The sequence below is a fragment of the Coprinopsis cinerea genome (assembly GCF_000182895.1).
Source record: "Coprinopsis cinerea okayama7#130 chromosome 1 map unlocalized cont3.1, whole genome shotgun sequence".
Classification (NCBI taxonomy): Eukaryota; Fungi; Basidiomycota; class Agaricomycetes; order Agaricales; family Psathyrellaceae; genus Coprinopsis; species Coprinopsis cinerea.
In genome coordinates, this window is record NW_003307544.1 from 797,806 (window position 1) to 820,347 (window position 22,542).

General features: G+C 51.2%; 10 protein-coding genes and 1 non-coding gene across 11 annotated transcripts; 4 read left to right on the top strand and 7 right to left on the bottom strand.

The window, feature by feature from the left end:
- Window positions 1–1,460: 1,460 nt before the first annotated feature.
- CC1G_04381 (STE/STE20/FRAY protein kinase) lies at window positions 1,461–3,894 on the top strand (the record flags this gene model as incomplete). The annotated part of the gene is made up of 8 exons (XM_001828358.2): window positions 1,461–1,630; window positions 1,695–2,069; window positions 2,129–2,408; window positions 2,461–2,606; window positions 2,683–2,790; window positions 2,852–2,931; window positions 2,995–3,819; window positions 3,884–3,894. Exons 1-8 carry the CDS (start codon window positions 1,521–1,523, stop codon window positions 3,892–3,894), a joined length of 1,935 nt encoding a protein of 644 aa, XP_001828410.1. The 5' UTR covers window positions 1,461–1,520.
- Window positions 3,895–4,604: 710 nt separating this feature from the next.
- Window positions 4,605–6,269, bottom strand: CC1G_04382 (COP9 signalosome subunit 6). The gene is made up of 8 exons (XM_001828359.2): window positions 6,169–6,269; window positions 6,028–6,104; window positions 5,835–5,960; window positions 5,679–5,767; window positions 5,383–5,614; window positions 5,237–5,329; window positions 5,016–5,185; window positions 4,605–4,884 (listed from the first exon to the last, which is right to left on the bottom strand). Exons 1-8 carry the CDS (start codon window positions 6,240–6,242, stop codon window positions 4,774–4,776), a joined length of 972 nt encoding a protein of 323 aa, XP_001828411.2. The 5' UTR covers window positions 6,243–6,269; the 3' UTR covers window positions 4,605–4,773.
- A 106-nt stretch (window positions 6,270–6,375) lies between these two features.
- CC1G_20006 lies at window positions 6,376–6,448 on the bottom strand. The gene has a single exon. It is a non-coding gene; the product is annotated as a tRNA-Thr (tRNA).
- A 126-nt stretch (window positions 6,449–6,574) lies between these two features.
- Window positions 6,575–9,379, top strand: CC1G_04383 (ATP dependent DNA helicase; the record flags this gene model as incomplete). Its single annotated transcript, XM_001828360.1, has 12 exons — window positions 6,575–6,720; window positions 6,778–6,904; window positions 6,958–7,530; window positions 7,582–7,789; window positions 7,839–7,984; window positions 8,035–8,118; window positions 8,172–8,408; window positions 8,472–8,555; window positions 8,610–8,719; window positions 8,776–8,904; window positions 8,957–9,296; window positions 9,350–9,379. The coding sequence occupies 12 exons, from the start codon at window positions 6,575–6,577 to the stop codon at window positions 9,377–9,379; spliced, it is 2,214 nt and encodes a 737-aa protein (XP_001828412.1).
- A 521-nt stretch (window positions 9,380–9,900) lies between these two features.
- Window positions 9,901–11,222, bottom strand: CC1G_04384 (hypothetical protein; the record flags this gene model as incomplete). Its single annotated transcript, XM_001828361.2, has 7 exons — window positions 9,901–10,026; window positions 10,095–10,247; window positions 10,322–10,410; window positions 10,484–10,545; window positions 10,614–10,673; window positions 10,802–10,885; window positions 10,951–11,222. 7 exons carry the CDS (start codon window positions 11,220–11,222, stop codon window positions 9,901–9,903), a joined length of 846 nt encoding a protein of 281 aa, XP_001828413.2.
- A 609-nt stretch (window positions 11,223–11,831) lies between these two features.
- CC1G_04385 (biotin synthase) lies at window positions 11,832–13,882 on the bottom strand (the record flags this gene model as incomplete). The annotated part of the gene is made up of 10 exons (XM_001828362.2): window positions 11,832–11,837; window positions 12,117–12,232; window positions 12,290–12,464; window positions 12,516–12,591; window positions 12,644–12,786; window positions 12,840–12,894; window positions 12,948–13,218; window positions 13,268–13,288; window positions 13,343–13,513; window positions 13,861–13,882. 10 exons carry the CDS (start codon window positions 13,880–13,882, stop codon window positions 11,832–11,834), a joined length of 1,056 nt encoding a protein of 351 aa, XP_001828414.2.
- A 341-nt stretch (window positions 13,883–14,223) lies between these two features.
- Window positions 14,224–14,572, bottom strand: CC1G_04386 (hypothetical protein; the record flags this gene model as incomplete). The annotated part of the gene is made up of 2 exons (XM_001828363.1): window positions 14,224–14,279; window positions 14,338–14,572. The coding sequence occupies 2 exons, from the start codon at window positions 14,570–14,572 to the stop codon at window positions 14,224–14,226; spliced, it is 291 nt and encodes a 96-aa protein (XP_001828415.1).
- Window positions 14,573–15,876: 1,304 nt separating this feature from the next.
- On the top strand, window positions 15,877–16,399 carry CC1G_13599 (hypothetical protein; the record flags this gene model as incomplete). Its single annotated transcript, XM_002912020.1, has 2 exons — window positions 15,877–15,919; window positions 16,245–16,399. 2 exons carry the CDS (start codon window positions 15,877–15,879, stop codon window positions 16,397–16,399), a joined length of 198 nt encoding a protein of 65 aa, XP_002912066.1.
- Window positions 16,400–16,854: 455 nt separating this feature from the next.
- Window positions 16,855–17,832, bottom strand: CC1G_04387 (hypothetical protein; the record flags this gene model as incomplete). The annotated part of the gene is made up of 1 exon (XM_001828364.1): window positions 16,855–17,832. One exon carries the CDS (start codon window positions 17,830–17,832, stop codon window positions 16,855–16,857), a length of 978 nt encoding a protein of 325 aa, XP_001828416.1.
- Window positions 17,833–19,299: 1,467 nt separating this feature from the next.
- CC1G_04388 (40S ribosomal protein S27) lies at window positions 19,300–20,089 on the top strand. Its single transcript, XM_001828365.2, has 4 exons — window positions 19,300–19,348; window positions 19,411–19,522; window positions 19,692–19,802; window positions 19,878–20,089. The coding sequence occupies exons 1-4, from the start codon at window positions 19,346–19,348 to the stop codon at window positions 19,901–19,903; spliced, it is 252 nt and encodes an 83-aa protein (XP_001828417.1). The 5' UTR covers window positions 19,300–19,345; the 3' UTR covers window positions 19,904–20,089.
- A 93-nt stretch (window positions 20,090–20,182) lies between these two features.
- Window positions 20,183–21,928, bottom strand: CC1G_04389 (hypothetical protein; the record flags this gene model as incomplete). The annotated part of the gene is made up of 8 exons (XM_001828366.2): window positions 20,183–20,238; window positions 20,399–20,522; window positions 20,627–20,748; window positions 20,999–21,098; window positions 21,376–21,455; window positions 21,534–21,620; window positions 21,758–21,839; window positions 21,911–21,928. 8 exons carry the CDS (start codon window positions 21,926–21,928, stop codon window positions 20,183–20,185), a joined length of 669 nt encoding a protein of 222 aa, XP_001828418.2.
- Window positions 21,929–22,542: the final 614 nt, after the last annotated feature.

The following is a 22,542-nucleotide window of genomic DNA, read 5'->3' on the forward strand; positions in this document are numbered from 1 at the left end:
ATTGCAACCTGTGCAGCGATGCTCCAACTGGCTATGCTCGTGGAGTGGCTAAAACGAACAAGAAGTCGGTTAACCTCTTGCCCAGGTACTTGTGCGCCTCGAGATGAAAAAAACGAGGTGAGGCGTTTCCGTCATCGAATGATTTTGTGGTGTCGTTATCGCCGCAGCTGAGCCTCTGAGCCTCGTTTTCTTGAAGGAAAGGACACTCGTTTCTGTATTCGGTTGTTCATTTAGAAACCGCTTCGTTATCTCCCTGAGCTTACTATTGGATGAATCGACAAGGGTGTACGGCCTGGAATCGAGTTAACTATCATAGATAAGTAAATAGTATCGGAACATGTGGTCGAAACGAAGGGTAGATTGTTTACATACCAGCTTGAGAGAGTTATATATTCGGTAAGCTCGGAGGATTGTCAATGGACGGGGTTAAAGTGCTATTATTAAAGCTCTATTATTGGACTTTGAGATGCGTTGTCCGCGGGGGCTAAACCACCAATACCACAGTCCTGATGATCTAAATCGTGGGCGCTAATTTCTGTCCTTCGGAAGGTACTCGGGAGAGAGGGTTGGATTCAGCGCTCCCCCTAAGGAACCAACGTGAAGTTCAGGCCCAAGCGCTAATCGTAGCCCGTTCCTCGATGCGACGCAATCGTGCGTCGGCTACCGAAGATCCAATCGGTTTACTCGTTGTAGCAGGTGTGTGCGCTAGTGTTCGCAGGCCGACGCCCTGTGTTTGATGCCATTGATCCAGAGGAATTCTCGAGGAGGTATCGAAGTTGTACGAGAATGCCGTACCGTTGGGAAATTATCGTGGATGAGTGCGTGTAAATGTACTTGGCGCGAACCCCTGGAGAGGGTAGTCGAACGTGTGCACCCCAGAATATCTAGGTATACTTCAGAAGGTGAGAGTAATTTCGTCCTGAAGCGCCATTGGATAACCTCAAACTCTCGCCAGAAGGGGTCTCCATGCTCCGTAATTTGTCCGTAATTAACTGCAAGTTCTAGCTCCAGGATGTATCTCACGTAGTGGAACAAAAGGCTTCGGGATGGAGCATGAGCCAGAGATAGTGAACCAAGTTCTGTGTCTGGTACGCAGGCGCAACGTCATAGGTCACGAAAACACGAGGGGTTCTCGGCTAGGCCGGCGCTAAACTTGTCGAGCTGGGGGGTAGAAGAAGAGCTTGAAGAGTGGTCGCCATGCGCCGCCGCCAGAGCCCCGAGCGGCGGAGAGAGCCAGAGTTGGATAATAGTAATGGACCACGTCGTCGTTGTGGTCGAGTGTGGAGAAGTGGTCACGGTGGCTGACGGAAAAGGCAGGTCGAGCCGAATTCCCGAATTGAGGGAGCCAAGGGACAGCCAAGACAACGATTGATTGTTCCGTTTGGAAGAGAAATGGTCCTGGGACGCCGGAAGACTTTCAGACCCCGTCCTGGTGCATCATCCATCCAACGTTTGCTTTCAGGGTTGTCGACTAATATCATTTTCCTATCCCCGCCAGAAACAATATCTATAAACACACAATGCCAGACGACGCTTCTTCACACCCCCTCGCTGCTCATTCCCTCCAACACTCTATGGGAGCAACCCCAAAGTTCATTGGCGCCGTCAAGGATGAATGGCAGCTCTACAGGTGAGCCCCTTGTTCACTACCTCCTTTTTTGTGCCGTCGCGCTTATCATCGCCAACCTACACAGTGACCGCGCGGAAGACTATACTATCGGAGAGCCCATAGGCTTCGGGGCATCGTCTATCGTCTATCAGGCGCTATGGAAGCCCGCTGACGACCCGAATGCAAAGCCCACACCGTGTGCGTTGAAGGTCTTGGACCTCGACTCGCTACCACCCCGCTCGCTGCAACTTCTGCAACGAGAGACAACATTGATGTCCTTGTCGAAGCATCCCAACGTTCTCCGTGTCCGTGGCTCCTGGATGGACGGACACAGACTCTACATCGCCCTCCGTTTGATGAGCAAGGGCAGTGTCGCAGACGTCATGCGATACGGCTGGCCCGGTGGGATGGACGAAGAAGTCGTCAAGTGCATCCTTCGCCAGACACTCAAGGGTCTAAAGTATGTATTCGTCGAGTCTATCGGCAAGGGGCCACCCCGTAACCTTCTTGACCATCTAGCTATCTTCACATCAACGGTTTCATTCACCGCGATATCAAGGCCGCCAATCTTCTCATCGACGACGATGGGACCGTCCTGTTGGGCGACTTGGGCGTAGCTGCAGACCTCGCTGAAGACCCACACCACCACGTCTCGTCGAACAAGAGCAAGGTCCATGCCATCCCCGCCTCAGTGGCCCTATCACCTCATCATTCCGCCATCACAACCGGCAGTCGACCAAAAGAGGCAACCAGTCCTACCCGTCCTGGAATTGGGAAACGGAAATCATTCGTTGGCACAGTCAGTTGCCTACAACTCGCTGCTTAAACTTACACACTGACCCTTCCTTGAGCCGTGCTGGATGGCCCCCGAGCTCATCCAAGGAAAGCAATACGACGCCTCTGCGGATATATGGAGTTTCGGCATCACAGCGCTCGAACTGGCTCAAGGACACCCACCACGCTTTCGTGAATCCACACAGCGGGTTTTGCTTCGCACGTACGTCAATTATTCCCATTTTACTCTCCTATCCCCAGTTGTTATCGGTGGACTTACACGTACAATCTTCTCCCAGCTTGCGCGAAGAACCGCCCACCCTAGACCGGGACGGAGGGACTTTCAAGTTCACTCGAGCATTCAAAGAGATGATCGATAGTTGCTTGCATAAAGACCCATCGAAGCGGTGAGTACCCCGAAGTTCTCACCAAACCTTGACTGACCAATAGTTTTGATTCCTTCCCCAGCCCTACCGCCGAACAACTCCTTCAATCACCGTTCTTTAGGTCAGCCAAAAAGAAGTCCTTCCTCGTGAACGCCATCCTGAGTACGTGTCTCGTCATGAATCTTACATGTCTGCGAGGGCTGACCGTGCTTATGTGTTTTGTAGAGGACTTACCCCCATTAACTAAGCGACAAGAACGGAGAGCTCTCCCCACAGTCGCTTCCCCCAATTCGATCGACTCATGGGATTTCCCCACTTCCCTAATGACCCCGACGACAAGTGTTCTCCGCTATTCCGCTCTGGAGGAGCTGGTAGCGGCCGAAGACCGTGAACTGGCTCTGCAAAACCAGGTTCATGACGCCGTTTTCGAGTTCGACAACGAACTCACTCCCTCGACTCAACGGTTCAGCGTCGACCAGCTTCCAAAGGTCGACGAAGTGCACGAGAGTGATTCCTCGTCACATCATCTATCAACCTCCCCCGGAACGATCGCGCGGTCGCTTACCAGCACGTCCGGCACTGCTTCAACGAATGAAGTCTCGACGGCTCCTTCGTCCTATGTTGCTGCACCCTCGATCCATTCCTACAAAAAGGATTCTTCACGGCCTTCCACTGGTTACTCGTCGAGCAACCACAGCAACTACGACTTCGACTCGGCTTCCAACCCAGCCGATGCGACCATCCTCCCCACCCACAAGACTGCTCCTAATCTCTCCCAACTATCCTCTTCTCATCACAAGAAACTGTCTTCCGCCGCTAGCGATTCCGATCTCCGAGGCCTTGACGGTGTCAAGGCCTCCAAGAGCGTGTGGAAGAAGTTTAAGGACAATTTGAAGCGGCCGGGTACATCGTCCAGCGGTTACTCGGCCGCCGGTGAGGAAAGCCCTGTTAGTAGGAGCTTGGATAAGGCGAGTGTGTTGAGTGGGCTGTTCACGAGTGTGAGCAAGAGTAGTGTAACTAATGGGGGCAGGCCTTCCACTGCTACTTCTGGTCAGTGGCCCCTTTTTTTCTTGTGTCGATTGATCCAGATGTACTGACCTCCTTGTGTTTACAGGCAAGTATTGAACACGTTCAATCTCGCGCTGCTGCTTGCATCTCCATTTGCATTATTTTTTCGTCATCGTCATCTGGCATCACATGTCTCTGCATCCATCCTGCATATCTGGCATCATCAAGATACCTACCAGCTATCCACAGTCATCAGCACGTACATCGGTCGTAATCATCTTTGGGCTACTGTCGACTAGCCATATCCCCGGTCCATCCATTCACCCTCCCTTATCTATTACCGAGACATCTCTTGTCTCTCTCTCACACACTCTGACGGACATGCTACATTGTAACACGGCATGGTGATCTTCGCTTTTTCGTCAGTTGTATCTTGCTGTACTAGTAGTATAATTGCTCTTTTTCGCCTTTCGTCTTTCTTCGATTTCTTCTTGGACATCGTCTTCCTTTTTCTTCTTGCTGCTTCATGACGTTTACGTTGTGTACTACCTCTATGTTTATGCCTTGTCACTAGCATCTCGTCACCGGCTGCTATCGGTGACCACTTACGAGGGAGGGTCGCGGTTCAAACCGCTCCTCCAGGACCTGTAGTTCTAGTCTGTCTCGTTGCTTGCTGTAGCTATATGGTTTGGGGCGCGTTTTCCTTTTTCTCCCATGGAGTTGTACTCTTCGATTCCTTGTAGTGGTACTGTCGCGTTTGCTGTTGTTGCTTCATCTACTTATTGTTACTCGGAGACTCAATGCATCTGGACAGGGGGTTGATGGGTCGGGTGCATGCGAGTGTATTGGTTGAGATTTGAACGTGTTGTTACAATTTCAATGGGTTTGACGTGCATTGGGGGCTCGAATATGGGAAGTGTGAACGGGTTCGAAAGGACGTTTGTACGACGAGCGTGGTAAGAGGTTAGGAGGTGAAAGTCGTGCTGTCATTCTGCCTTAGTGGAGGCGATCTCCCCAGTCTATCGTACCCTGCCTGCCGCCTCGCCTGCGGAAACCACCAGGTCGGTCTTCTCGACTTGAAGTGAGGAGAATGTGCTTGTCGACGAGCTAGCGAGGTGATGTCAGTCCGGAGTTCAAGAGTAGAAGAGAACGGTCGAAACACGACGGTGGAGGAAAGCAACAAAGGAAGACGAAGTGGGATGGTCAAGTAGGAACCGGGGAAACGGAGAGATACTCACGTCGTTCAAAATGTTGGTGGACTTGGTCAAGCTCGAGAGGAACGACGTGAGCTGCACATCCTCGTATTCGGTATCGAATTCTTCTCTGAAGGCTTTGTTTTCCGAAGCTGGGAGTGAGGCAACGAGTGCGGCCAGGGATCGAAGAGTGTCGTGATCCTTCTTTGCAGTTCCTGAGTTTTTAATGAGCACAACGACCCATTCAGACCAGGACTGGAGCGTACCTGCTATCACATCTGCGACGTATTTCACGAGTAGCAGTATGCGCTCGTGCAACATCTTAACCGCTGATCGTTGGGTGCTCAAATGGGATTCCACTACATCCCTGTCAGTCCTGATTCACGCCCCTTTCAAGAGTGGATTTACGCACAGCTCGTCCCACTACCGCCGCCCCTCGCGGTCCAATCCACAGCAATTCGCTCCGCCTCACCCGTCTCCACGTTATACGGGACCTCCACAAACACGCTCCGCGATGTGCGCTCTTTGATTTCAACTGTCGGTTCGTATGCTTTGAAAGGGAGAGTTTGGGAGTTGACGCCGCCGCCTAGGGATAAGGAGGGTTGGAGGAGCAGGAGGAGTGGCGTTGAGCAGTATCCTGTGAACTGATCGTTTCGACGTATTAGTCGCTCGGTACTCGCAAACTGCACTGTAAACAATGGACCGTACCTGTTCATGCAAAGCGATATGTCGAGCAGTGGGTTTAGGAGCCACGGTGTACCAACCGATGAACTCTAGCGATGGGAAGACCTGTTTATCTGATCCAATCCCCAATATTCTAATTAGCATCGCGATCTTCCTCCGTACAGACTTCAGTGCACGCACATTGGTCACGTCGAGAGACGAGAAATCCATGGTCCACGGTACTCCCATCGGCTTCAGTGGCCAGTTCAAAGGTGTTGACGATCTCGACTTCTCGTCCGGTCTGTGTACCCAGCAAGGCGCCCAGGACTGTTCAACAGCAATTACGATGGTGAGCCACAGCTGACCACTTGAAGCAGGTCTGGAGACGACGAACCGAACGGGTTTGTATCGTTCTTCTGGAGCTTCAGCCTTGTTAGGTGCTCCGAGACGTTGAGGATTGGCAATGGGTGTCTGTGCCCTTTGTGGTTGAATGACGCCGTCCCTGGGGTCGATATTGAAGGACGATCTGACTCACAGAGATACTGAAAGGCCAGAGCTTGTCGTCGACGACAAGACGACCGAAGGCTCATCGGTTTCCATTGCGCTCATGGTTGAATTCTGTGCTGAACAAAAAGCAAATGTGAAGGAACAAGTCAAGTCTGAAGAAGACGCGTTCAATGGGCGTGCCGCACTCAATAATCGAGATTGATGCCGAGTCTTGGGTGAAGAGACCAAAAAAGATTTCCTTCTAGCCGACTCGAACGACTGACCTCGTCATTACTAGTGACGCGCTCTACCAACTGAGCTAAGAAGGACTTACTACTAAAGACAAACAAGTGCAAGCTGTCCGCGCGGCAAACGCGTCGCATCAAAGCCTGCCCTGAATTTCCAAATTGCTCGGTCGCGTCGTCCTCTACTCATCTTGATCCACAACCACAACGATGTCCGGCTTCGACCAAGGCAGAATATACACGGCGTCCGTGCACACCCTCGCACCACCGACGGGCCCTGACACGCCTTCAGAGACAGAGCAGCTGCTTTTCGACTTCCTAAGCAAGTTTCGCATTGGCGAAGAATTCATCTACAGGTGCGTCGTGGTAGATGTGCATTGACGCGTTCAAGGGGCTAATTTTCGCGACCTTAGGGACAAACTGCGCGCCAACTTGCTATTGAAGCTCTATCTTCTCGAAATCGACCTGCGACATGTCAGTTTGTTCAACGATGAGCTCGCACACGCCATTCAAGACCGCCCAGGCGATATTCTTCCTCTCGTACGCGTGAATCTTTCGACGAACGCAATGCAGTCGTGCTAACGGGGATCTAGTTTGAAAACGCCGCCGCAAAAGTGGCAAGGCGAGCCAGAAGTGCTGGGGAGAACGAACCTGAGGAGACGTCCAATGAGTCCATCCCGCCCATCCAAATCACCATTAAATCGGGCCTCAACCTCCTTCAATTCCGCGAACTCACAGCTGACACTATGAATAAACTCGTTCGCGTTCCCGGAATCGTTATCTCAGCCTCCGTCCTCTCAGCCCGCGCGACCAAATTGCACCTTCAATGCCAGGGCTGTGGTTCTATCAAAATCCTCTATCCTCAAGCAGGCATCGGTGGCATGGGGAGTGGATCTGACAGGGGTCTTCCACGAAGGTGTGAGGCTGAGAAGGGGCCTGGTCAGGAGAAGGATTGTCCTTTGGATCCGTATCTCATCGTCCACTCCAAGTCGTCATTCGCCGATCAGCAAACACTGAAGCTACAAGAAGCACCCGACATGGTTCCCGTTGGAGAACTTCCCCGACATATGCTCTTGTCGGTCGACAGAGCCCTCACGGGCAAGGTCGTCCCCGGCGCGCGTATCATCGCGACTGGTATTTACTCCACCTTCCAATCTGCCAAGAATGTGAGTCGTTCCTCGAATATCGTTCTTTTCATTTCGCTGAGCGAAAATTAGAAAAGCGCAGGCGCAGCTGCACTACGACAGCCTTACCTACGTGTTATCCACCTCGAAACCATGTCTCCAGCCGGAACCGGTGCCCTTAACCCGTTCGGAGTGCAGTTCACACCAGAAGAGGAGGAGGAATTCCAGGAACTCGCTCGAAGTGAAAACCTCTATGAACGTTTCGCGAAGAGTGTCGCTCCTAGTATCTTTGGAAGCTTAGGTTCGTCCATTCCCTGCCGTACAGGGCCACAAGCTGACGACGTATCCAGACATTAAGAAAGCTATCACTTGTCTGCTGTTCGGAGGGTCGAAGAAAGTTCTTCCAGATGGAATGAGGCTGCGTGGAGATATCAACGTGCTGCTCCTTGGTGACCCCGGTACTGCCAAATCCCAACTGCTCAAGTTCGTCGAGAAGGTGTGTCTGCCCTGTGCCAACCTTTATGTATAATTCTTACAGGGCTTTAGGTTGCACCCATTGCCGTATACACTTCAGGAAAGGGTTCTTCAGCTGCTGGTTTGACCGCCTCCGTGCAACGAGATGCCGTTTCCGTAAGCTCACCCATCTAACCTGATAGGTTAGCTGCTGAACTCTTTCTCCTCAGCGCGAGTTCTATCTCGAAGGAGGAGCAATGGTCCTCGCTGACTCGGGTGTCGTCTGTATCGATGAGTTCGACAAGATGCGGGACGAAGATCGTGTTGCTATCCACGAAGCCATGGAACAGCAAACTATTTCGATCGCCAAGGCTGGTATCACCACGGTGCTGAACTCGAGGACGAGTGTGTTGGCTGCCGCCAACCCTGTGTTCGGCCGTTACGATGAAGGGAGGAGCCCGGGAGAGGTGAGACTCATTTGCCGCACATCGCTGTGATGATGGTTGGCTGACGAGCTTTGCCTGCGGTAGAATATCGACTTCCAAACGACTATCTTGTCTCGTTTCGATATGATCTTCATCGTGAAGGACGAGCACAACGAGACACGTGATAGGGTGCGCGTTTCTTCTTTGTTCTATCCTCTCATATTGACCTGGTTTTCCTCGCAGGCGATCGCAAAGCACGTCATGAACGTCCACATGAACCGACCTAACGAAACTGAGGTTGTTGGTGAAATCGCCCTCGAGAAGATGAAGCGATACATTGCTTACTGCAAGAGGTCTGTTTGGCTTTCGTAACGTTTATCGCCCGCAGTCGTCTGACTTGGGTTCCCAGCAAATGTGCACCCCGGCTGTCTGCCGAAGCGCAAGAGATGCTCAGCAGTCATTTCGTCAGTTTGCGAAAACAAGTTCAGCAGGTTGAACGGGACAACGACGAACGAAGTTCGATCCCTATCACCATCCGGTATGTCCTTTCCCTTCCCTTTACCATCCTCCTTGACTGATATCCTTTCCAGTCAACTCGAAGCCATCATCCGAATTTCCGAATCCCTCGCTAAAATCACGCTCACTCCTGTCGTCCAAGTACACCACGTCGAGGAAGCCATCCGACTCTTCAAATTCTCTACCATGGACGCTGTCTCCGCAGGTGCCGCAGACGGCCTCTCGCGTGGTGAGCTCAACGACGAGATGAACAGGATTGAAACGGAGATCAGGAGGCGGTTGCCGGTAGGATGGAGTACGAGTTACCAGAGTTTGGTGAAGGAGTTTGTGAACCAGCAGGGATATTCGGGACATGCCCTTGAGAGGACGTTGTTTGTATTGGAGAAGAGGGAGATCATTAGGTTCTCGAATCAGGTGAGCGAGCTTTGGTCGGACAAGGAAGGGATGTATACTGACGATTGCTACAGAAAAAAGTTGTTCACCGGATTGGTGTTTAGATTATGTTCGGCTCGATCATTGGATACCCCTCTCGCCTTGTGTCTAGTATCATCCACTCTGGCTTGTGCTGTTCTCTGCTGTGTACTTGTGTCATCTACTTAACCACTATCTTCTGTGCTCGCTCCTCGTCATTGTTGTATTTATAGTCCAGAAATAAATAATGATTAATGTATACTCTACGAAACCAAGACGAGTTTTGTCGATACTCTCTCTCCCTAAGGCGGAGGCTTGAAGGCCCGCTTCGCTTCGTCCGTCAAAAGCGGGGGCAGGCGCGAGTCGCTGAAACCGCGTTCCCCAGGTCAATGAGCACGGCCCACGTAGATGCCAATGTTACTTGGTCCAGAATACAAATGTTGATTAGTATAGTAACCAAGCGAGTCTTCTCGATAGTTTCCCTAGTCGCAGATACAGTAAGTCAAGAGGAATATTTAGGAATAATGATAGTGGTCACGGGAGACCGTGGACAAAAGGTCGAGGAGATCTGAAGCAGTAAACGACGGTACTCTAGAAGCCCCGCAGCTTATAGAAAATGCCTAGAGTAGGATACTGGCGGAAGGTCGCAAGGCCATGCCCCCGCTTCCACAATACCCTCGAAAATGGGGTGACAAACGCGAAACAGCTCCATTGCTGCAATCGCGTTCTCGAGCTGTGGGTTTGAATCTTCATAATCAGAACCGATTAACCAGGTACTTTATGCCTGAAAGAAGAACGTACCGAATCCTCATACCCATACCCAACGTCCTTGCCCACAAAGAACCTCACGAGGGTCCGTAAATCGAGAATGCACCGACTCTTTAACCGCTTTCTGAGAGGTCGGAAGAGTGCGAGGTCGCGTGTGTCGATGGCGGGATGTGAGAGGCCCATCACCTTTCAAGTTCGATATCGGTTATTAGCACGATTCATTTTTCTCAGGTGAAGAGAGTGGAGACTCGTAGACCTACCGACAAAAACTCCCATAACCGATGTCCTACGATGACATTGTTCATGATCATCTTTGCTGTTGTGCGTTGTACCGATTCGAAGGTTGGTGCTGTGGGATGTAGGGCCCGAGTTAGTCGCTGGAATCCGATAGAGGAGTGGGTGGCCGGTGGAGCGTGACTGACCATTCTGAAAATGCAGATAATTCAATCCAGTAGATTCCGTCCGGTAGTCTGTTATTCTGTGCCTGTTTCACGAGCCGAGTCAGCTTGAGCTCCAGAACACAATCAGTGGGAGATGGAATTTTACACTCACGTCGGTTGCACATAAGTATCAAGAAGCACGACGCTACGATGGTCAATGAGCGTGACCCGCCTAGATGAAAGATGCAAACGTCAGATTGGAATTAGAATCTCTCCCTTCCTCTCCTGAAAACTGCCAACCAGTGCGGAACGTGCCCCAAGCGTCTGAAGGACGTAGTTAAACATGAGAAGGGTACTAACGCAACCATGGGTATAGAACGTCGACGTCCATAGTGGGCCTCTACGAGCCCAACGTTCACGGTGATGACGCTGACCGCGACGTACCTATAAAGGGCGCTTAACGGTTAGAAACAACCCCATGCGGTAACCAGCGAGTTATTTTTACTCACCCGCGACTCGTTGGTGTAGCGGTGTAAGGCTGCGTCTGCGTTGGATCCGGAGGGGGTGGATAAACCCAATTTTCCACCGACGCAGCGCCATTCAGGGCGCCGTTGTGACGATCGTAATGATGGTCCTGGAGACGAAGAGGATAGTAGCCGTGTCCGCAACTGGAACTGGCATCCTCGTTCCCATTCTGCTCTCGGTGGTAGTGGTGGGTGTCAGTCGGATAAAAGTACTGTTGCTGCTGTTGCTGACTCTGCTGGCTATCGCATGCGTACATTAGGCGCGCGAGTTCCAGCGGAAGAAGCGGTCATGAAACGTCGAAGGGAAGAAAAAGGCGTCAGCGAGGAAGGAGCAGCGAAACGAAGTCAAGTGAGCGAAGAGGGGGGAAGAAAGTCAGGATTTGCGTAGAAGCCAGAACCCAATAACATTACACAGAACCAAAAGGCTTCACTCCTCTTTATGTAGTCCGAGACGAGAGGTTCCAGGGGTAAAGCTGGCTGGCAGCTCGTTGGTTGGTTTGGGGTGTCGAAATTCCCTGAACAAACTGTCGATCGCAATCGCAATCATGAATCGTTGTTTGAACAACCCCAGAACTTGCACGTCGGACGTGTCGCGTCTTTTAATCCAAACGGGTGTCGGGCACGCCTCATCGGGCGATATTCAGGGGGAGAACAGCCAGCAGTTAGGCGCGCCAACAGGTCAAGAAGCCGGGTATGTGACGGTTCGAGGACTACAGTCGAACCCATCACCCCAAATCTTGATGCATGAAGAGGGATTCCAGAAGACAGCAAACCCGCGAACGTTTTCGAGCCCCCGATACGCCCAGGATTGCCTAGTTTGAGAATGATTTGCTTGTTGGTTTGAGATCTGGACGGATGTTTACACTTCACATCTAAAAAACTAGCATCTCTGTAGTTAGCCAAACGTCACATTAGCGATCAGGGTCCCAAATCGCCAATGACCCCAGTGCCTGTGTCAAGGGATTGTCCAATGCCGCCCAATGTGATAGTAGAAAAAGTGACTATATTGTACATGTCCGATTGGGTATGAATTCGCCCCAGGAGAGTCAGGATTCAATGGTTTTGACCTTCCCCTGGTGATCACATTTCTTACCGACTCTTTCGGGGAAAGCTCAGGGCGAGGGGGCTGCATGTTCCTGCGACGGCGTTACAGATGCAGCCTCAAGTCGCCCCCTCTCCTTCTCCGCAACGCTCTCTTGCTGGAAACTGACCATCCCTTCCAGTCCCCATCGCGACATCATCGCCTTATCCTCATCCCAAGGAGAACCTACAAACGATTGTATCAGCCACCCCAACCTCCGAGTCCTTTGAAATCGGTACTTACAAGGCGTGGTGAGCATCTGTTCGCCTGTAAATACAGCGTTCGCTCCAGCCATGAAACACATTGCTTGTTCAGCTTCGGAAAGGGTGTTGCGTCCAGCAGCCAATCTGATAATAGTCTTGGGCATTACTATTCTTGCAGTCGCGATGGTTCGAAGCAAGGTGTGGTGGGGAACCCTCTGATAAACTCGTCAGCAACGAACAAATGAGACGGAATACGTGTAAATTACCTCGTTTTTCTCCAAGGGCGTGCCTTCGATCGGAACCAAAGCATTGACTGGGAACGATTCCGGATGTTCCGGCATGCTGGAACGAAGCGTTGGCGGGAGAGTTCAGTTCTTTCAAAGGAATTACCTACTTGGAAACCTCCCAAATGAGACCTACGCGGTCCGCATCCGATTCACCCAAGCCCAAAATACCCCCAGAGCAGACACTAATTCCAGCTTCTCGCACGGCAGCAATCGTATCCAAACGTTCATCGTACGAGCGTGTAGTAATAACCTGTGTAGCCAATTTGAATATACCGCTGTCATAGAATGGCTAATCAAGCTCACTTGGGGGTAGAATTCTCTCGACGTGTCGAGGTTGTGATTGTAAGCAGTCAAGCCACTAGGAGCACTGTCAGAAAGTCCAAATGTTAGGCACATTGAGGAGTCACTTACGCCTCCTTGAGTTGACGTGCTTGTTCAGGCGAAAGCATGCCAAGTGTGGTGCAAACTTCCATGCCCATACCGCGGACTTCGCGGACCATCTGGAGGATTCTCTCGAACCCTCGCTTGCGACCAGCAAGATCTCTCCAGGCAGCACCCATGCAGAAGCGGGTGCTTCCGTTCTCTTTGGCCTTCCGGGCCGCCTCGAGGACAGGTTCGATGTCGACCAGACGCGAAGCCTTCGTTGGCGTCGAATACCTCGAAGATTGGGAACAATAAGAGCCTAAGAAGCGGTTCAAACAAAGGTCAGGCGCCAATGTCGTTGTACGTACAATCCTCAGTGCATCCTCCGGCTAGGATGGTTGTCGATTAGAGTTGCAATTAGCTCAAATACGACAACGACCCACTTTTGATGTTCATGAGTGTACATAGCTGAATTTTGCTTGGATCTTGATGTTGTCTATGGATCGATGCTGCACGGAAGACCAGTTCCATCAATGGCGAGTCGTAGATTGTCTGAATTTCCTCTCTTCTCCAGTCATGTCGCGTCGCTGGGGTTGGGGTGGAGCTGGTAGACACTGGGTTTGTTGCATGGGTTGCCAGACTGCGAGTCAGCCTGGCCTGTCGTACAACCAGGGTTCGAAACATTTTTAACGAATTCGAACAAGGACGAGCAACAAGGGGCGATTAGACAAGTGAAAGGACAGAAACAAGGAAAGAACGGGAATTGACGATGTTCCTGAAGCGAAATGTTATCGAGAGCGTTGGGGATCCGATGGACCGATCAATTTCATTGGCCAGTCTTATGATTGCGATTATCACCGGCGCGGGGTTACCGGGTCACCGACGCGTTTTCAACTTCATTCTCTTCCTCGACCGCGCTCAATCTCCAACGATTCGACCACGACGACCATAGTATGCACACTCTCAGGTTTTACTACCAACATCGACGAGACGCACCCTTGTCTAGAGCTTGTGGGGACAACAAGCGAATAGGCTGGGGATCGCCAACCTTCCTGGGAGTCTCCGCACCCCAACGCACCGCGCCCTCTCCCTCAAAAGATCTACACTTATGTTCGGCATTTCTCAAGGATTTCTCAAGAAAATCTAGTTGATGCTATTCATGACGTACTCGATGTGCTACATCAGGTGAAATCCTCGGTCTACTGGACAAGTCTGTGCAATCCATAAAGCTACCCGTGCTGTCGACCCCAATCAGTGTCATTCCTATCTACCAGCGATGTCTGTTGGCTGCTGCTTCCTGTGTCCATCCTTTCTGTCTCTGTGTCTACCTCCTGTCGTGGTTATCTCCATGTACTACTGCGTAATCCTTCGCAATGACACCTGGGAAAGCAGAATCAACTTCCAGCTCCACCGACCATCGGAGCGACAAACTGCTCACCTCTCGTTGTCTGACCAGTCTCGTTCTCGTTTCTGAGCGGCGAGCGACCGCGGCTCCTGTCTCCTCTTCTACTGCGCTCGTCTCGTCTGTGGTCGCCGTTCTCAGAGTCGTGATTTGCAGCTTTACGAACCGCGTGGAACTGCTGACGGGTGTACGCCGCGAGCTGTCGCGCGTAGATTTGTTTCTGCTGCTGGACGGTCTCCATTGTCATAGTATCGCGGAACGGTGCAGGCATGTTTGTCCGTGTGCAGGGAAGTCTAGTAGCTCTGGTTCTGTATTTTCTCGATGGATCGTTGGACGGCGGCGACGCGCCTAGAGTGATGGTGAATAGGCCGAGATTTTGACGGGCGAGTAGTAGTCGTTTCTTGGTAGTTGCTGATTGACGATAGGGCTCCAATGTTTTATGCCTATAGGGCCCATGGAGTAACCAAATCCTGCACTAGGAATCCGAGGTATACAGAAGCTCCAATAATCCAACGTCCGTCACTGGAGAAGAACCCGACTCTGCATGACGTTATGGGGCCGCGTCGTTGGGTGAGTAACGTGATCGCTCCTCTCAGTCTGTCAGTACTAGTCTGAGTAGCCTGTGCACTCGAACGTGTCTTAAACCGTAACGCCGACGTCTCGCGTCGTGTAGAGTGCTTTACTACCTCCTAATTGATGGTCGACTCCCGCAATGGTTGTGATACACCGCAGTTACGGGTGTACCGGATGGACATTGGAGTTTGGAGCGGTCTACCTCACCAACGTATTGCAATTCCTTTGGACACGGAGTTGGCTCTAATGACACAATTTGTGTAACTCTTACTCCTCCTCTTGCTTCAGGTTGGACTGATACGTTGAAATCGTAGCGAGGTTCGAACTATGGAAGCCTGACAATTTCTATCACCACTCCTGCCAGACAATCCACTGCCGGAGAGGGTGGATTTGCACCTACGAACTTCCTGGAAACTGGAATTGTGAATTTACATCCCACCTTGCACGTGAGTCTTTCAACAACCTATGTACGGTCCTCCTCTGCCTGGTGCACGTATGCACGTATGCAACCCGGCGACTCTGAATTCAATCGCCCTCGTGGGTGATCAGGGTTTGGCCCGATCCATTCAATTTTTTGCTTGAAATCGAATCGCATCCTGTATGGTCGATCGAAGCCCTGCATTTTGAACCGCCGGCCACAGCGGTAGATGCTCATGTTTTCACAAGTGATCGTACTTGGCCATCAGTTCCAAGGGGTGCCGCGCTCGTAACAAGCGCCTCGACGTGCAACGTCACGATACGGCGGTCTCGAGTTCAACGACCCCAATCTGAACGAAGACCCTCACCAACCTCACCTACAGCTTCGTAGCCCGACGGGGACACATATCCTCCTCGTAATCCCGGAACTTCCTCACCTCTCTTCACCCGGCCGTACACGAAGAAAAACGAAGAAAGCGCAGGCATTTAATTAAGCACCATGATTTTCAGGTACCTGGATGAAGATAAATTGTTTCCTTATCAAGAAGACTTGGGTCGTGGCCAACCACCGCTGCATGCATAGCAATGAATATACCCGACCGAACCTACACGCGGTTGCTGTCGGTTTGTAAGTCGCCCGATGTAACAGTATGGTACATATCCCCAAAATGTTTTTGAAGGCTCGGAACTCGACTCGAGAGATGGTCGGAAGACGTCATGGGAGTGGACGAGAAAAAAATTGCTTGACGACTCGTCGAAGGCGTGAAGTCGAACGAGGACTCGAAATCACACAAGCAGGTAGTATGAGTTACAATGTTTTTCGATTAGGTAGCGGAAGCCCATATTCCTACTACTACAACAAAGACACGAAGAAGAAAACAAAATCAACTACAACAGTCGAGGTGAAGGGCAAAAACGGGACGAGCGGTAATTAAAGATGCCTAATATAATAGCCCGTAAAAGGTCGTATGCGATGGCGTTAAAAGGCGTGAAGAAGAAGAAGAAGAAGAAGAAGAAGAAGAAGAAGAAGAAGAAAGGACAGCCAAGCGCTGGTATAGCGGGAGCGGGTGTGGTGGGGTTACAAAGGCACAAAAAAGAGAGTATGTAAATGTTTTTGCTACAAAGTTGAAGAAAGGGAGAAAAAATGCTAGATGGGATGGCGATGCAGGTGGAGAGAGACAGAGTGTGGAAGAGAGAGGATTATCCGTAGATGCTACGAAGGGGATAAATAAAGTAATGTAGAAGCACAAAATATGCACACAATGCGAGGGTCCGTAGATTTTTTGCCTGTCGAAGGAAGCGCTGTTGTAGGGTGGAGGAGAGATGCCGAGGAAACTTGCTTGCTTGCTGGATCGTTTCGTGAGGGGGCGTAAAGAAGAAATAATAAAAAAGGGGATGAGGGGGAGCAACTTGCACGTCGTAACCAAAGCGAGGCGATGCTATAGATAGAAAGGGAGGGAGGGAAGAACGAAACCAAGAGTGTCACGTACAACGCGACCTATGAGGGGGAGAGGGAGGACGGATCGAAACGAATAAGAGCGAAGTGTGAGTTGCGCCACCCTCTTAAGCTCGGGAAGAGCGCCAGCTGCTTGCGGAGCTGGCAGGAGAAGTCGATTTCCTGGACTTCTGTGCCTTGGGGTTGCCACCAAGCATGACACCACCTGTGAGGACAGTGGTCTTGCCGCCGTCGTAGGGCGTCACCTCCGTCTTGGAGCTGTCGACGAAGACGCGGGAACCCCTGGGCTTCTCGCGTCGGGGTCGGTGTTCTGAAGAGGCGTGGAGGTGGGACGAGGAGCCGTAGGATGACGCATTGGAAGTCACATCAGAGCCACCATACGAGAGGCTTGATGAGCTCGAATTTGATGATCGAGAACTGCATCGGGAGTAGCCCGAGCTGCTGGAGAGGGGCGAAGACGAGCGGGTCGAGTCGGCGAATTGGGTGATGATAGGGGGAACCCAGACGGCGCCGGGTGTGGGACCGCTGACCTCGTCGGCGATCATATTGAAGATCTTCTCGTCTTCGTCGTCCTCCTCCAGGAGTTGTTGAGCAAGGGTCTTGCTGTCGCAGAAGGCTCTGCGGATGGCGGCGTTCTGGGCGTCGTTGAAGCTGGCGAGGCCAGTCCGGGGGGTGGGCAGGGCAGGGGCGACGACCTCACCAGCCCAGACGGTGATCAGTTGGCCAGACGCGGCGCCCTTGGACCCAGACGTGTATCGGATGGCAACGCATCCGGGGTCCACGTAGAAATCAAACTCCCGGCCACCAAGGGCTGCAATCCAGTCGAACCACTGGATACCTGCGGCGAGACAGGCAGAGTAAATGGAACGTGGAGGGAGACAGTCTGGCGAGAGGGTGAGGCATCGCCGGGCCGAGCCCCGCAGAGGCTCCTTCACGGACCAGGTGGGCGCGTACAACGCGGTGAGGTTGGCTTCCAGGACCGACTGAAGCTTGATGATCGTTGCCGCGGTGTAGGAGGAGAGGAGGGGCGAAGTCAGGAAGGAGATGGCATGGGAGAGGGTGACGGTGAGGTTGGTCGAGGACATGGTGATTGGTGATAGAGGTGAAGAGCGACGGATGTTAAGGGTAATGGGTATCGTCCGGCGATAGAGGGACTTGAAAACGAATAGTCGGTGGAGGAGGATAGATAGTATGAGCTTGTCGGCTCAAGAGGTTGTGACCAGGGTTAAATAGGGATAGGTTCGCGTAGCAGCAGGCAAGCACAGCGGCGTCAGGAAGATGGGCGTCAGAGGAGTGCGTCAAACACAAGACGGAGGCTTAAAAGGGCAGGAATCTGTTATGTTTTTCTGGTCAGGAACGTTTTGAAGGCGCGATCGGATAAACGATATGGACTGACCTAACGGGCTGGGTAGGAACGGAAGATGGAATTGGAGTCAACGGGTGTAAAAGCCGGAACCAGGATCTGACAAACCTCGTGTGCAAAATTAGGGGTCGTAAGAACGAAAACGAAGAAAAGGAAAGGAAACCAGGTCCTTTGGGTTGGTGATTAGATTCCAGTGGAAACCGGGCTGTTTATATGAATCCGAGGTAGCTCTAGGGGTCATAAAGACCCTGTGCTATCACACGTACACAGAACCGACTAACCTTTTGTTTCCTTGTAAAAGACAATAAAGTGCCCTCCACGCTGCCTTCTCCGGTGACATCCCATCATCCAACTGACCTTACTTTCTTAACCAGGCCTTGTTCCCTCCCTTGGCTTTCGTAACACCCGTTCTTTTTCCGAAATCTTTACCCCGCCAGCGTAGTCGTTCACCGACGGCTGTCATTCATCCAGAAACACACAAAAGATCCTTGTTCTCCTTTCCTGGTCGACGAAAATCCTCCGCCCGCTTCATCTTACTTCCATGCCAACCGAGCCTTTGCTAATTACAATTGACCACCTTATTGCGTAGCCATGCCCATTTGGGGAGAGAAATGCTGTGAAGTGAGGCGCGCAGAGAACGTAGGCGCATTCTGAGTGCTCAACGCCCTGGCAGCTTGAATTCTCGCTGGAAGATGATGGCTGGGTAGTTCCGGTTATTGTCTATAGATTTCGAAACACGTACATGAGAAAACGTTATCCGATGGGTCGTTTGCTTACATTCCAGCGGCTCCAACGCGAGAAAGAAACCATGCTTTACTGCCGCTTTTCTGATCATCCCTCTCCCAAGTCGAAACTTCCTTCCGTTCCGAACCATATGCTCGCCGGGAAAGCAACGATGGGACTCAAAATAATCTGTTTTCAGTCAGATTTTTCTAATTGGTAGGGGGACTGAGAACCAAATCTAATGGAAAGTGACTTGGTAGGGCTCGCAACCGCTGGCAGTAGTCCGAATACATTCCTGTGTGAGCGCAACAGGAGAAAAACATTCACCTTGAGAAAGAGCGAGTCAGTTCGGCTGTTTGCGGTGCCGACCAAATTTCGGATCATAAAATTAAAAGAGCGCCGAACCTTGTTCGTCAGTATCAACACAACTTTCGCCCGCGTCCCATCGCCCGTCAGCGACAGCCACCAAAAAAAGAGAATCAACTCGTTGCAGCCCTCTAAAAGTATTCGCCATGGTGCGTATAGAGCGTCGTCGTCGTTGTCTGCGTTCTTGAGCTCACTTTTGGTCGTTTTATAGACTCTCGCCGTTGATCTCTTGAACCCTTCTGCTGAACACGAGGCCAAGCAGCACAAGCTCAAGCGTCTCGTGCAATCGCCCAACTCCTACTTCATGGACGTCAAGTGCCCAGGTGAGTTCACGTTTCATACGGTTCCAGTCGTCGGATTCGTCCTTCCAATCTCTCTGCGATCTGAGATGATGATTGCGAGTGTGATTTTTTGGGCGGAGAGGGGACACGGACCCATATTTCTGTTTCGATCGTACGAGCTCATGTTGACCTCGTTTTCTCCTCTGTTTAGGTTGCTTCGCCATTACCACTGTCTTCTCGCACGCCCAGACTGTCGTTATCTGCTCTTCGTGCACGAGCGTCTTGTGCCAACCAACTGGTGGCAAGGCAAGACTGACCGAGGGTACGTCTCCTTCCCGTTGCGTTATCGACCCGGTATTCCGACGCTCACAATGTTCCCTCCTTGTTCGCTTTACAGGCTGCTCATTCCGTAGAAAGAACTAGGTCACCACTCAGTTGTACCTGTCCTAGCTACGCTATACACACACGCTTGCATTCTCGCTCAAATCGTCAACGCCCACATACGCACAGCATCCTTTCCCCGGTCATATCCCATGCCTCTATCTCCCAGTCTCTCGTCGCATCCAATCTCTTGTGTTTTAGCACTGTAATCTCATTTCGTCTGTTGTATTCATGGATCGCTTTCCTTGCCCATGTCTCACACGTTTTGAGGGAAAGAAGATGGAAGTTGGATATGTGGTTACCCTTTTGTGAGCTCACATATCATCGAGTCATCCGCGTTCGCTTCCGCGCCTCATAACCACCGTCGATGTAGGCAACTTTCAATATGGATTACACGACTTGGTTGTGCATGAAAGTCAGAGATAGGTATAGGCGATCGTACACGGGCTTATTCGCGTCGAGAACGAGGGTGTATAAACCCCAGAAAGGTATGTTGCGGCCTTGTCTTTGGCGTTGAGATCACCACAACGCGCGTACGGTCCTCCCCATCGGCAGGAAGCACCAAGTTGGGGCTCAACTTGGAGCAGAAGAACGATCGTTTCCATTGAGTTTGAGGGTTACTCTCGTGCATGTTCCTGCCGTCATACCCATCTACTTGCCCCTGTTTCGCGGGAACCTCAATTAAATACCCATAGCGGTCTCGAACTCGCCACAAGCTCTGACTTTGACAATCGTACTTCCCGTTCCATCAAGTTTCTTGCTTACTTTGCGCTCACAGGGCCCTTGTCTCGATTGATGGTTGAAACGCGGAGTCTCTTTCTCGGTCTTGATTAGTGGGTACATCGATATCGGTCGCGAGAGGTATGTTGGGAACACTTTAGAATTGGCTGAGATCATAGCGTAATGTAAGGAACTTGGAATGAAGCACCCAGCTGATCACCACCGTCAGAAGTAGTCATAATAGATATATTTTCAGCGTTGCCTTAGTTTGCCGTACCACACGAAGTGAGGTGGAATGGAGATGGAAGTCGGGTCAGCTGGGTGGGGTTGCTTAATTGTGTGGACTTGCGAAGTCGCGTAGAGGTTTACGTTAAGGCTTCGTTATCGCTGCTATTTTGTGATAATGGATTGACATACGCGTTATGTAGACGCCGTTTGAATTGTGTATACTCTGGAGGAATGAGGCTCCGTGCTTGTGGAGATCACTTTGTTTCTTGGAGGAATGGAAGGGGAAGCCCTGTGATGGTTAAGGTGAGCCAGAATTCAGAGTTGGCTGGGTGGCGTATGTTGATGCCCTTGTGAGGTGTCGGGAACTTGGTTTTCTGCATTTTACGACTCGTCGGAACACATAGTATCCAGTCCTTATTCTTCTTCTCAACTCATTATCTGATACGCGTTCCGTGTTTGCATTCGCTCCGAACACATCCATATTTCCGATTTCCCGAACCCACTTCGCATCTGGGTTATAGTCCTACTACTGGTCCGGAGTGTAGCCGGGGTGCCTTGAAACTGACGTCGAGGGTCCAACTTGAAACTATTAGCTTCGTATCGTATAATACACCCTTCTCCGTAGTAACCCTCCTTAATTGTGAGCCTACATGCTTGACTTGACGGGATCAAATCATGGAACTCAAAGCTATCGTCCGTCGTCCCGTTCGGATGTTATTATCACAGCTGAGCGCGGAATCCAAGTCGTTGAAACAATAGTCGAGGGTGGCTGGTCTGAAAATAGGGGATGGTGCTTGCGCTTCGGCGGTTGCTGAGGTTACGAGGTGTGTTGCGGGATGTCTGGTCAGTACAATACTGTGGTTTTGACGGGTGTGAGGCGGTTATTAATAGCGTGAATGCAATACAAGCACCTGGCTATCGACCATACCATGCCGCGTCTATTCTCACTTGAGGATTTATTGAGGATTGGGCTCAGATGGGACCAGAATCGACATTTTTTTTGGAGGAGAAGAGAATAAGCCGCGGGCGCCTAAAGTGATGCTGTTCCCTTCCTTCATGATCAGATCGCCCCTCTAGGCTGCATTCTAAATGAATTGGTACCTCAGCGGGGTTTCTCATCCTTTTTGCTGCTCAACGGGAGGAGACTCCTCCTATGTCTATTGTCTGTCCCTCGAAGTCGACGTCGTCGTCAACTCTCGTCAATTCGGACATCAATTCTGGGCCTGGCAAGATGATTGCATCTTGGTTCCTCGGATAATCCAGTCATGGTATCGCAGGGCCAGGTTTACAATAGCAAGAACGAAGGAATTACTCGGTGGCTTACTTGTCTTCTCGAGAGATGATGATGGAGAGATGGCGCGTAGAATATTGGGAATTTTCGAAGCTTCGCCACAAGTCGGGTAGTACTTATTTTCGAGTTCAAGTTGAAGTTCTGCACCCAGAATCGCCTTGGATTACCCTGTACTCACTACGGATTCGAGATACAAAGTAGACGTCGGACGAAGGCCCGCATGGTGGATTCTCAAAAGTTACGTTTTGCAAGTTTTGTATCACCGCTCAAAGCCGCCATCCAACAAGTCAGAGTCTGAACAATAACTTGAACCTGGTTCGAATTTCGTGGACTGTGCGGCTACTGTATGTTTCCAGGTGCCGAACAAGCCGTCGAGGTCGAGGTATTCAGATGAATTCGAGGTTGTTGTTGTTCCTTGCTTGGAAGACGAGAACGTCATGAT

Bases quoted from the DNA above. Each gene is read 5' to 3' on its own strand.
- CC1G_04382 (XM_001828359.2), bottom strand. From the start codon at position 6,242: ATGAGCGCAATGGAAACCGATGAGCCTTCGGTCGTCTTGTCGTCGACG. The intron at 5,615-5,678 runs GTACGGTCCATT...CGAAACGATCAG, and splicing joins ATATCGCTTTGCATGAACAG to TTCACAGGATACTGCTCAAC. The intron at 5,330-5,382 runs GTGCGTAAATCC...ACAGGGATGTAG, and splicing joins CGGCGGTAGTGGGACGAGCT to TGGAATCCCATTTGAGCACC.
- CC1G_04388 (XM_001828365.2), top strand. The intron at 19,523-19,691 runs GTGAGTTCACGT...TCCTCTGTTTAG, and splicing joins CATGGACGTCAAGTGCCCAG to GTTGCTTCGCCATTACCACT. The intron at 19,803-19,877 runs GTACGTCTCCTT...TTCGCTTTACAG, and splicing joins CAAGGCAAGACTGACCGAGG to GCTGCTCATTCCGTAGAAAG.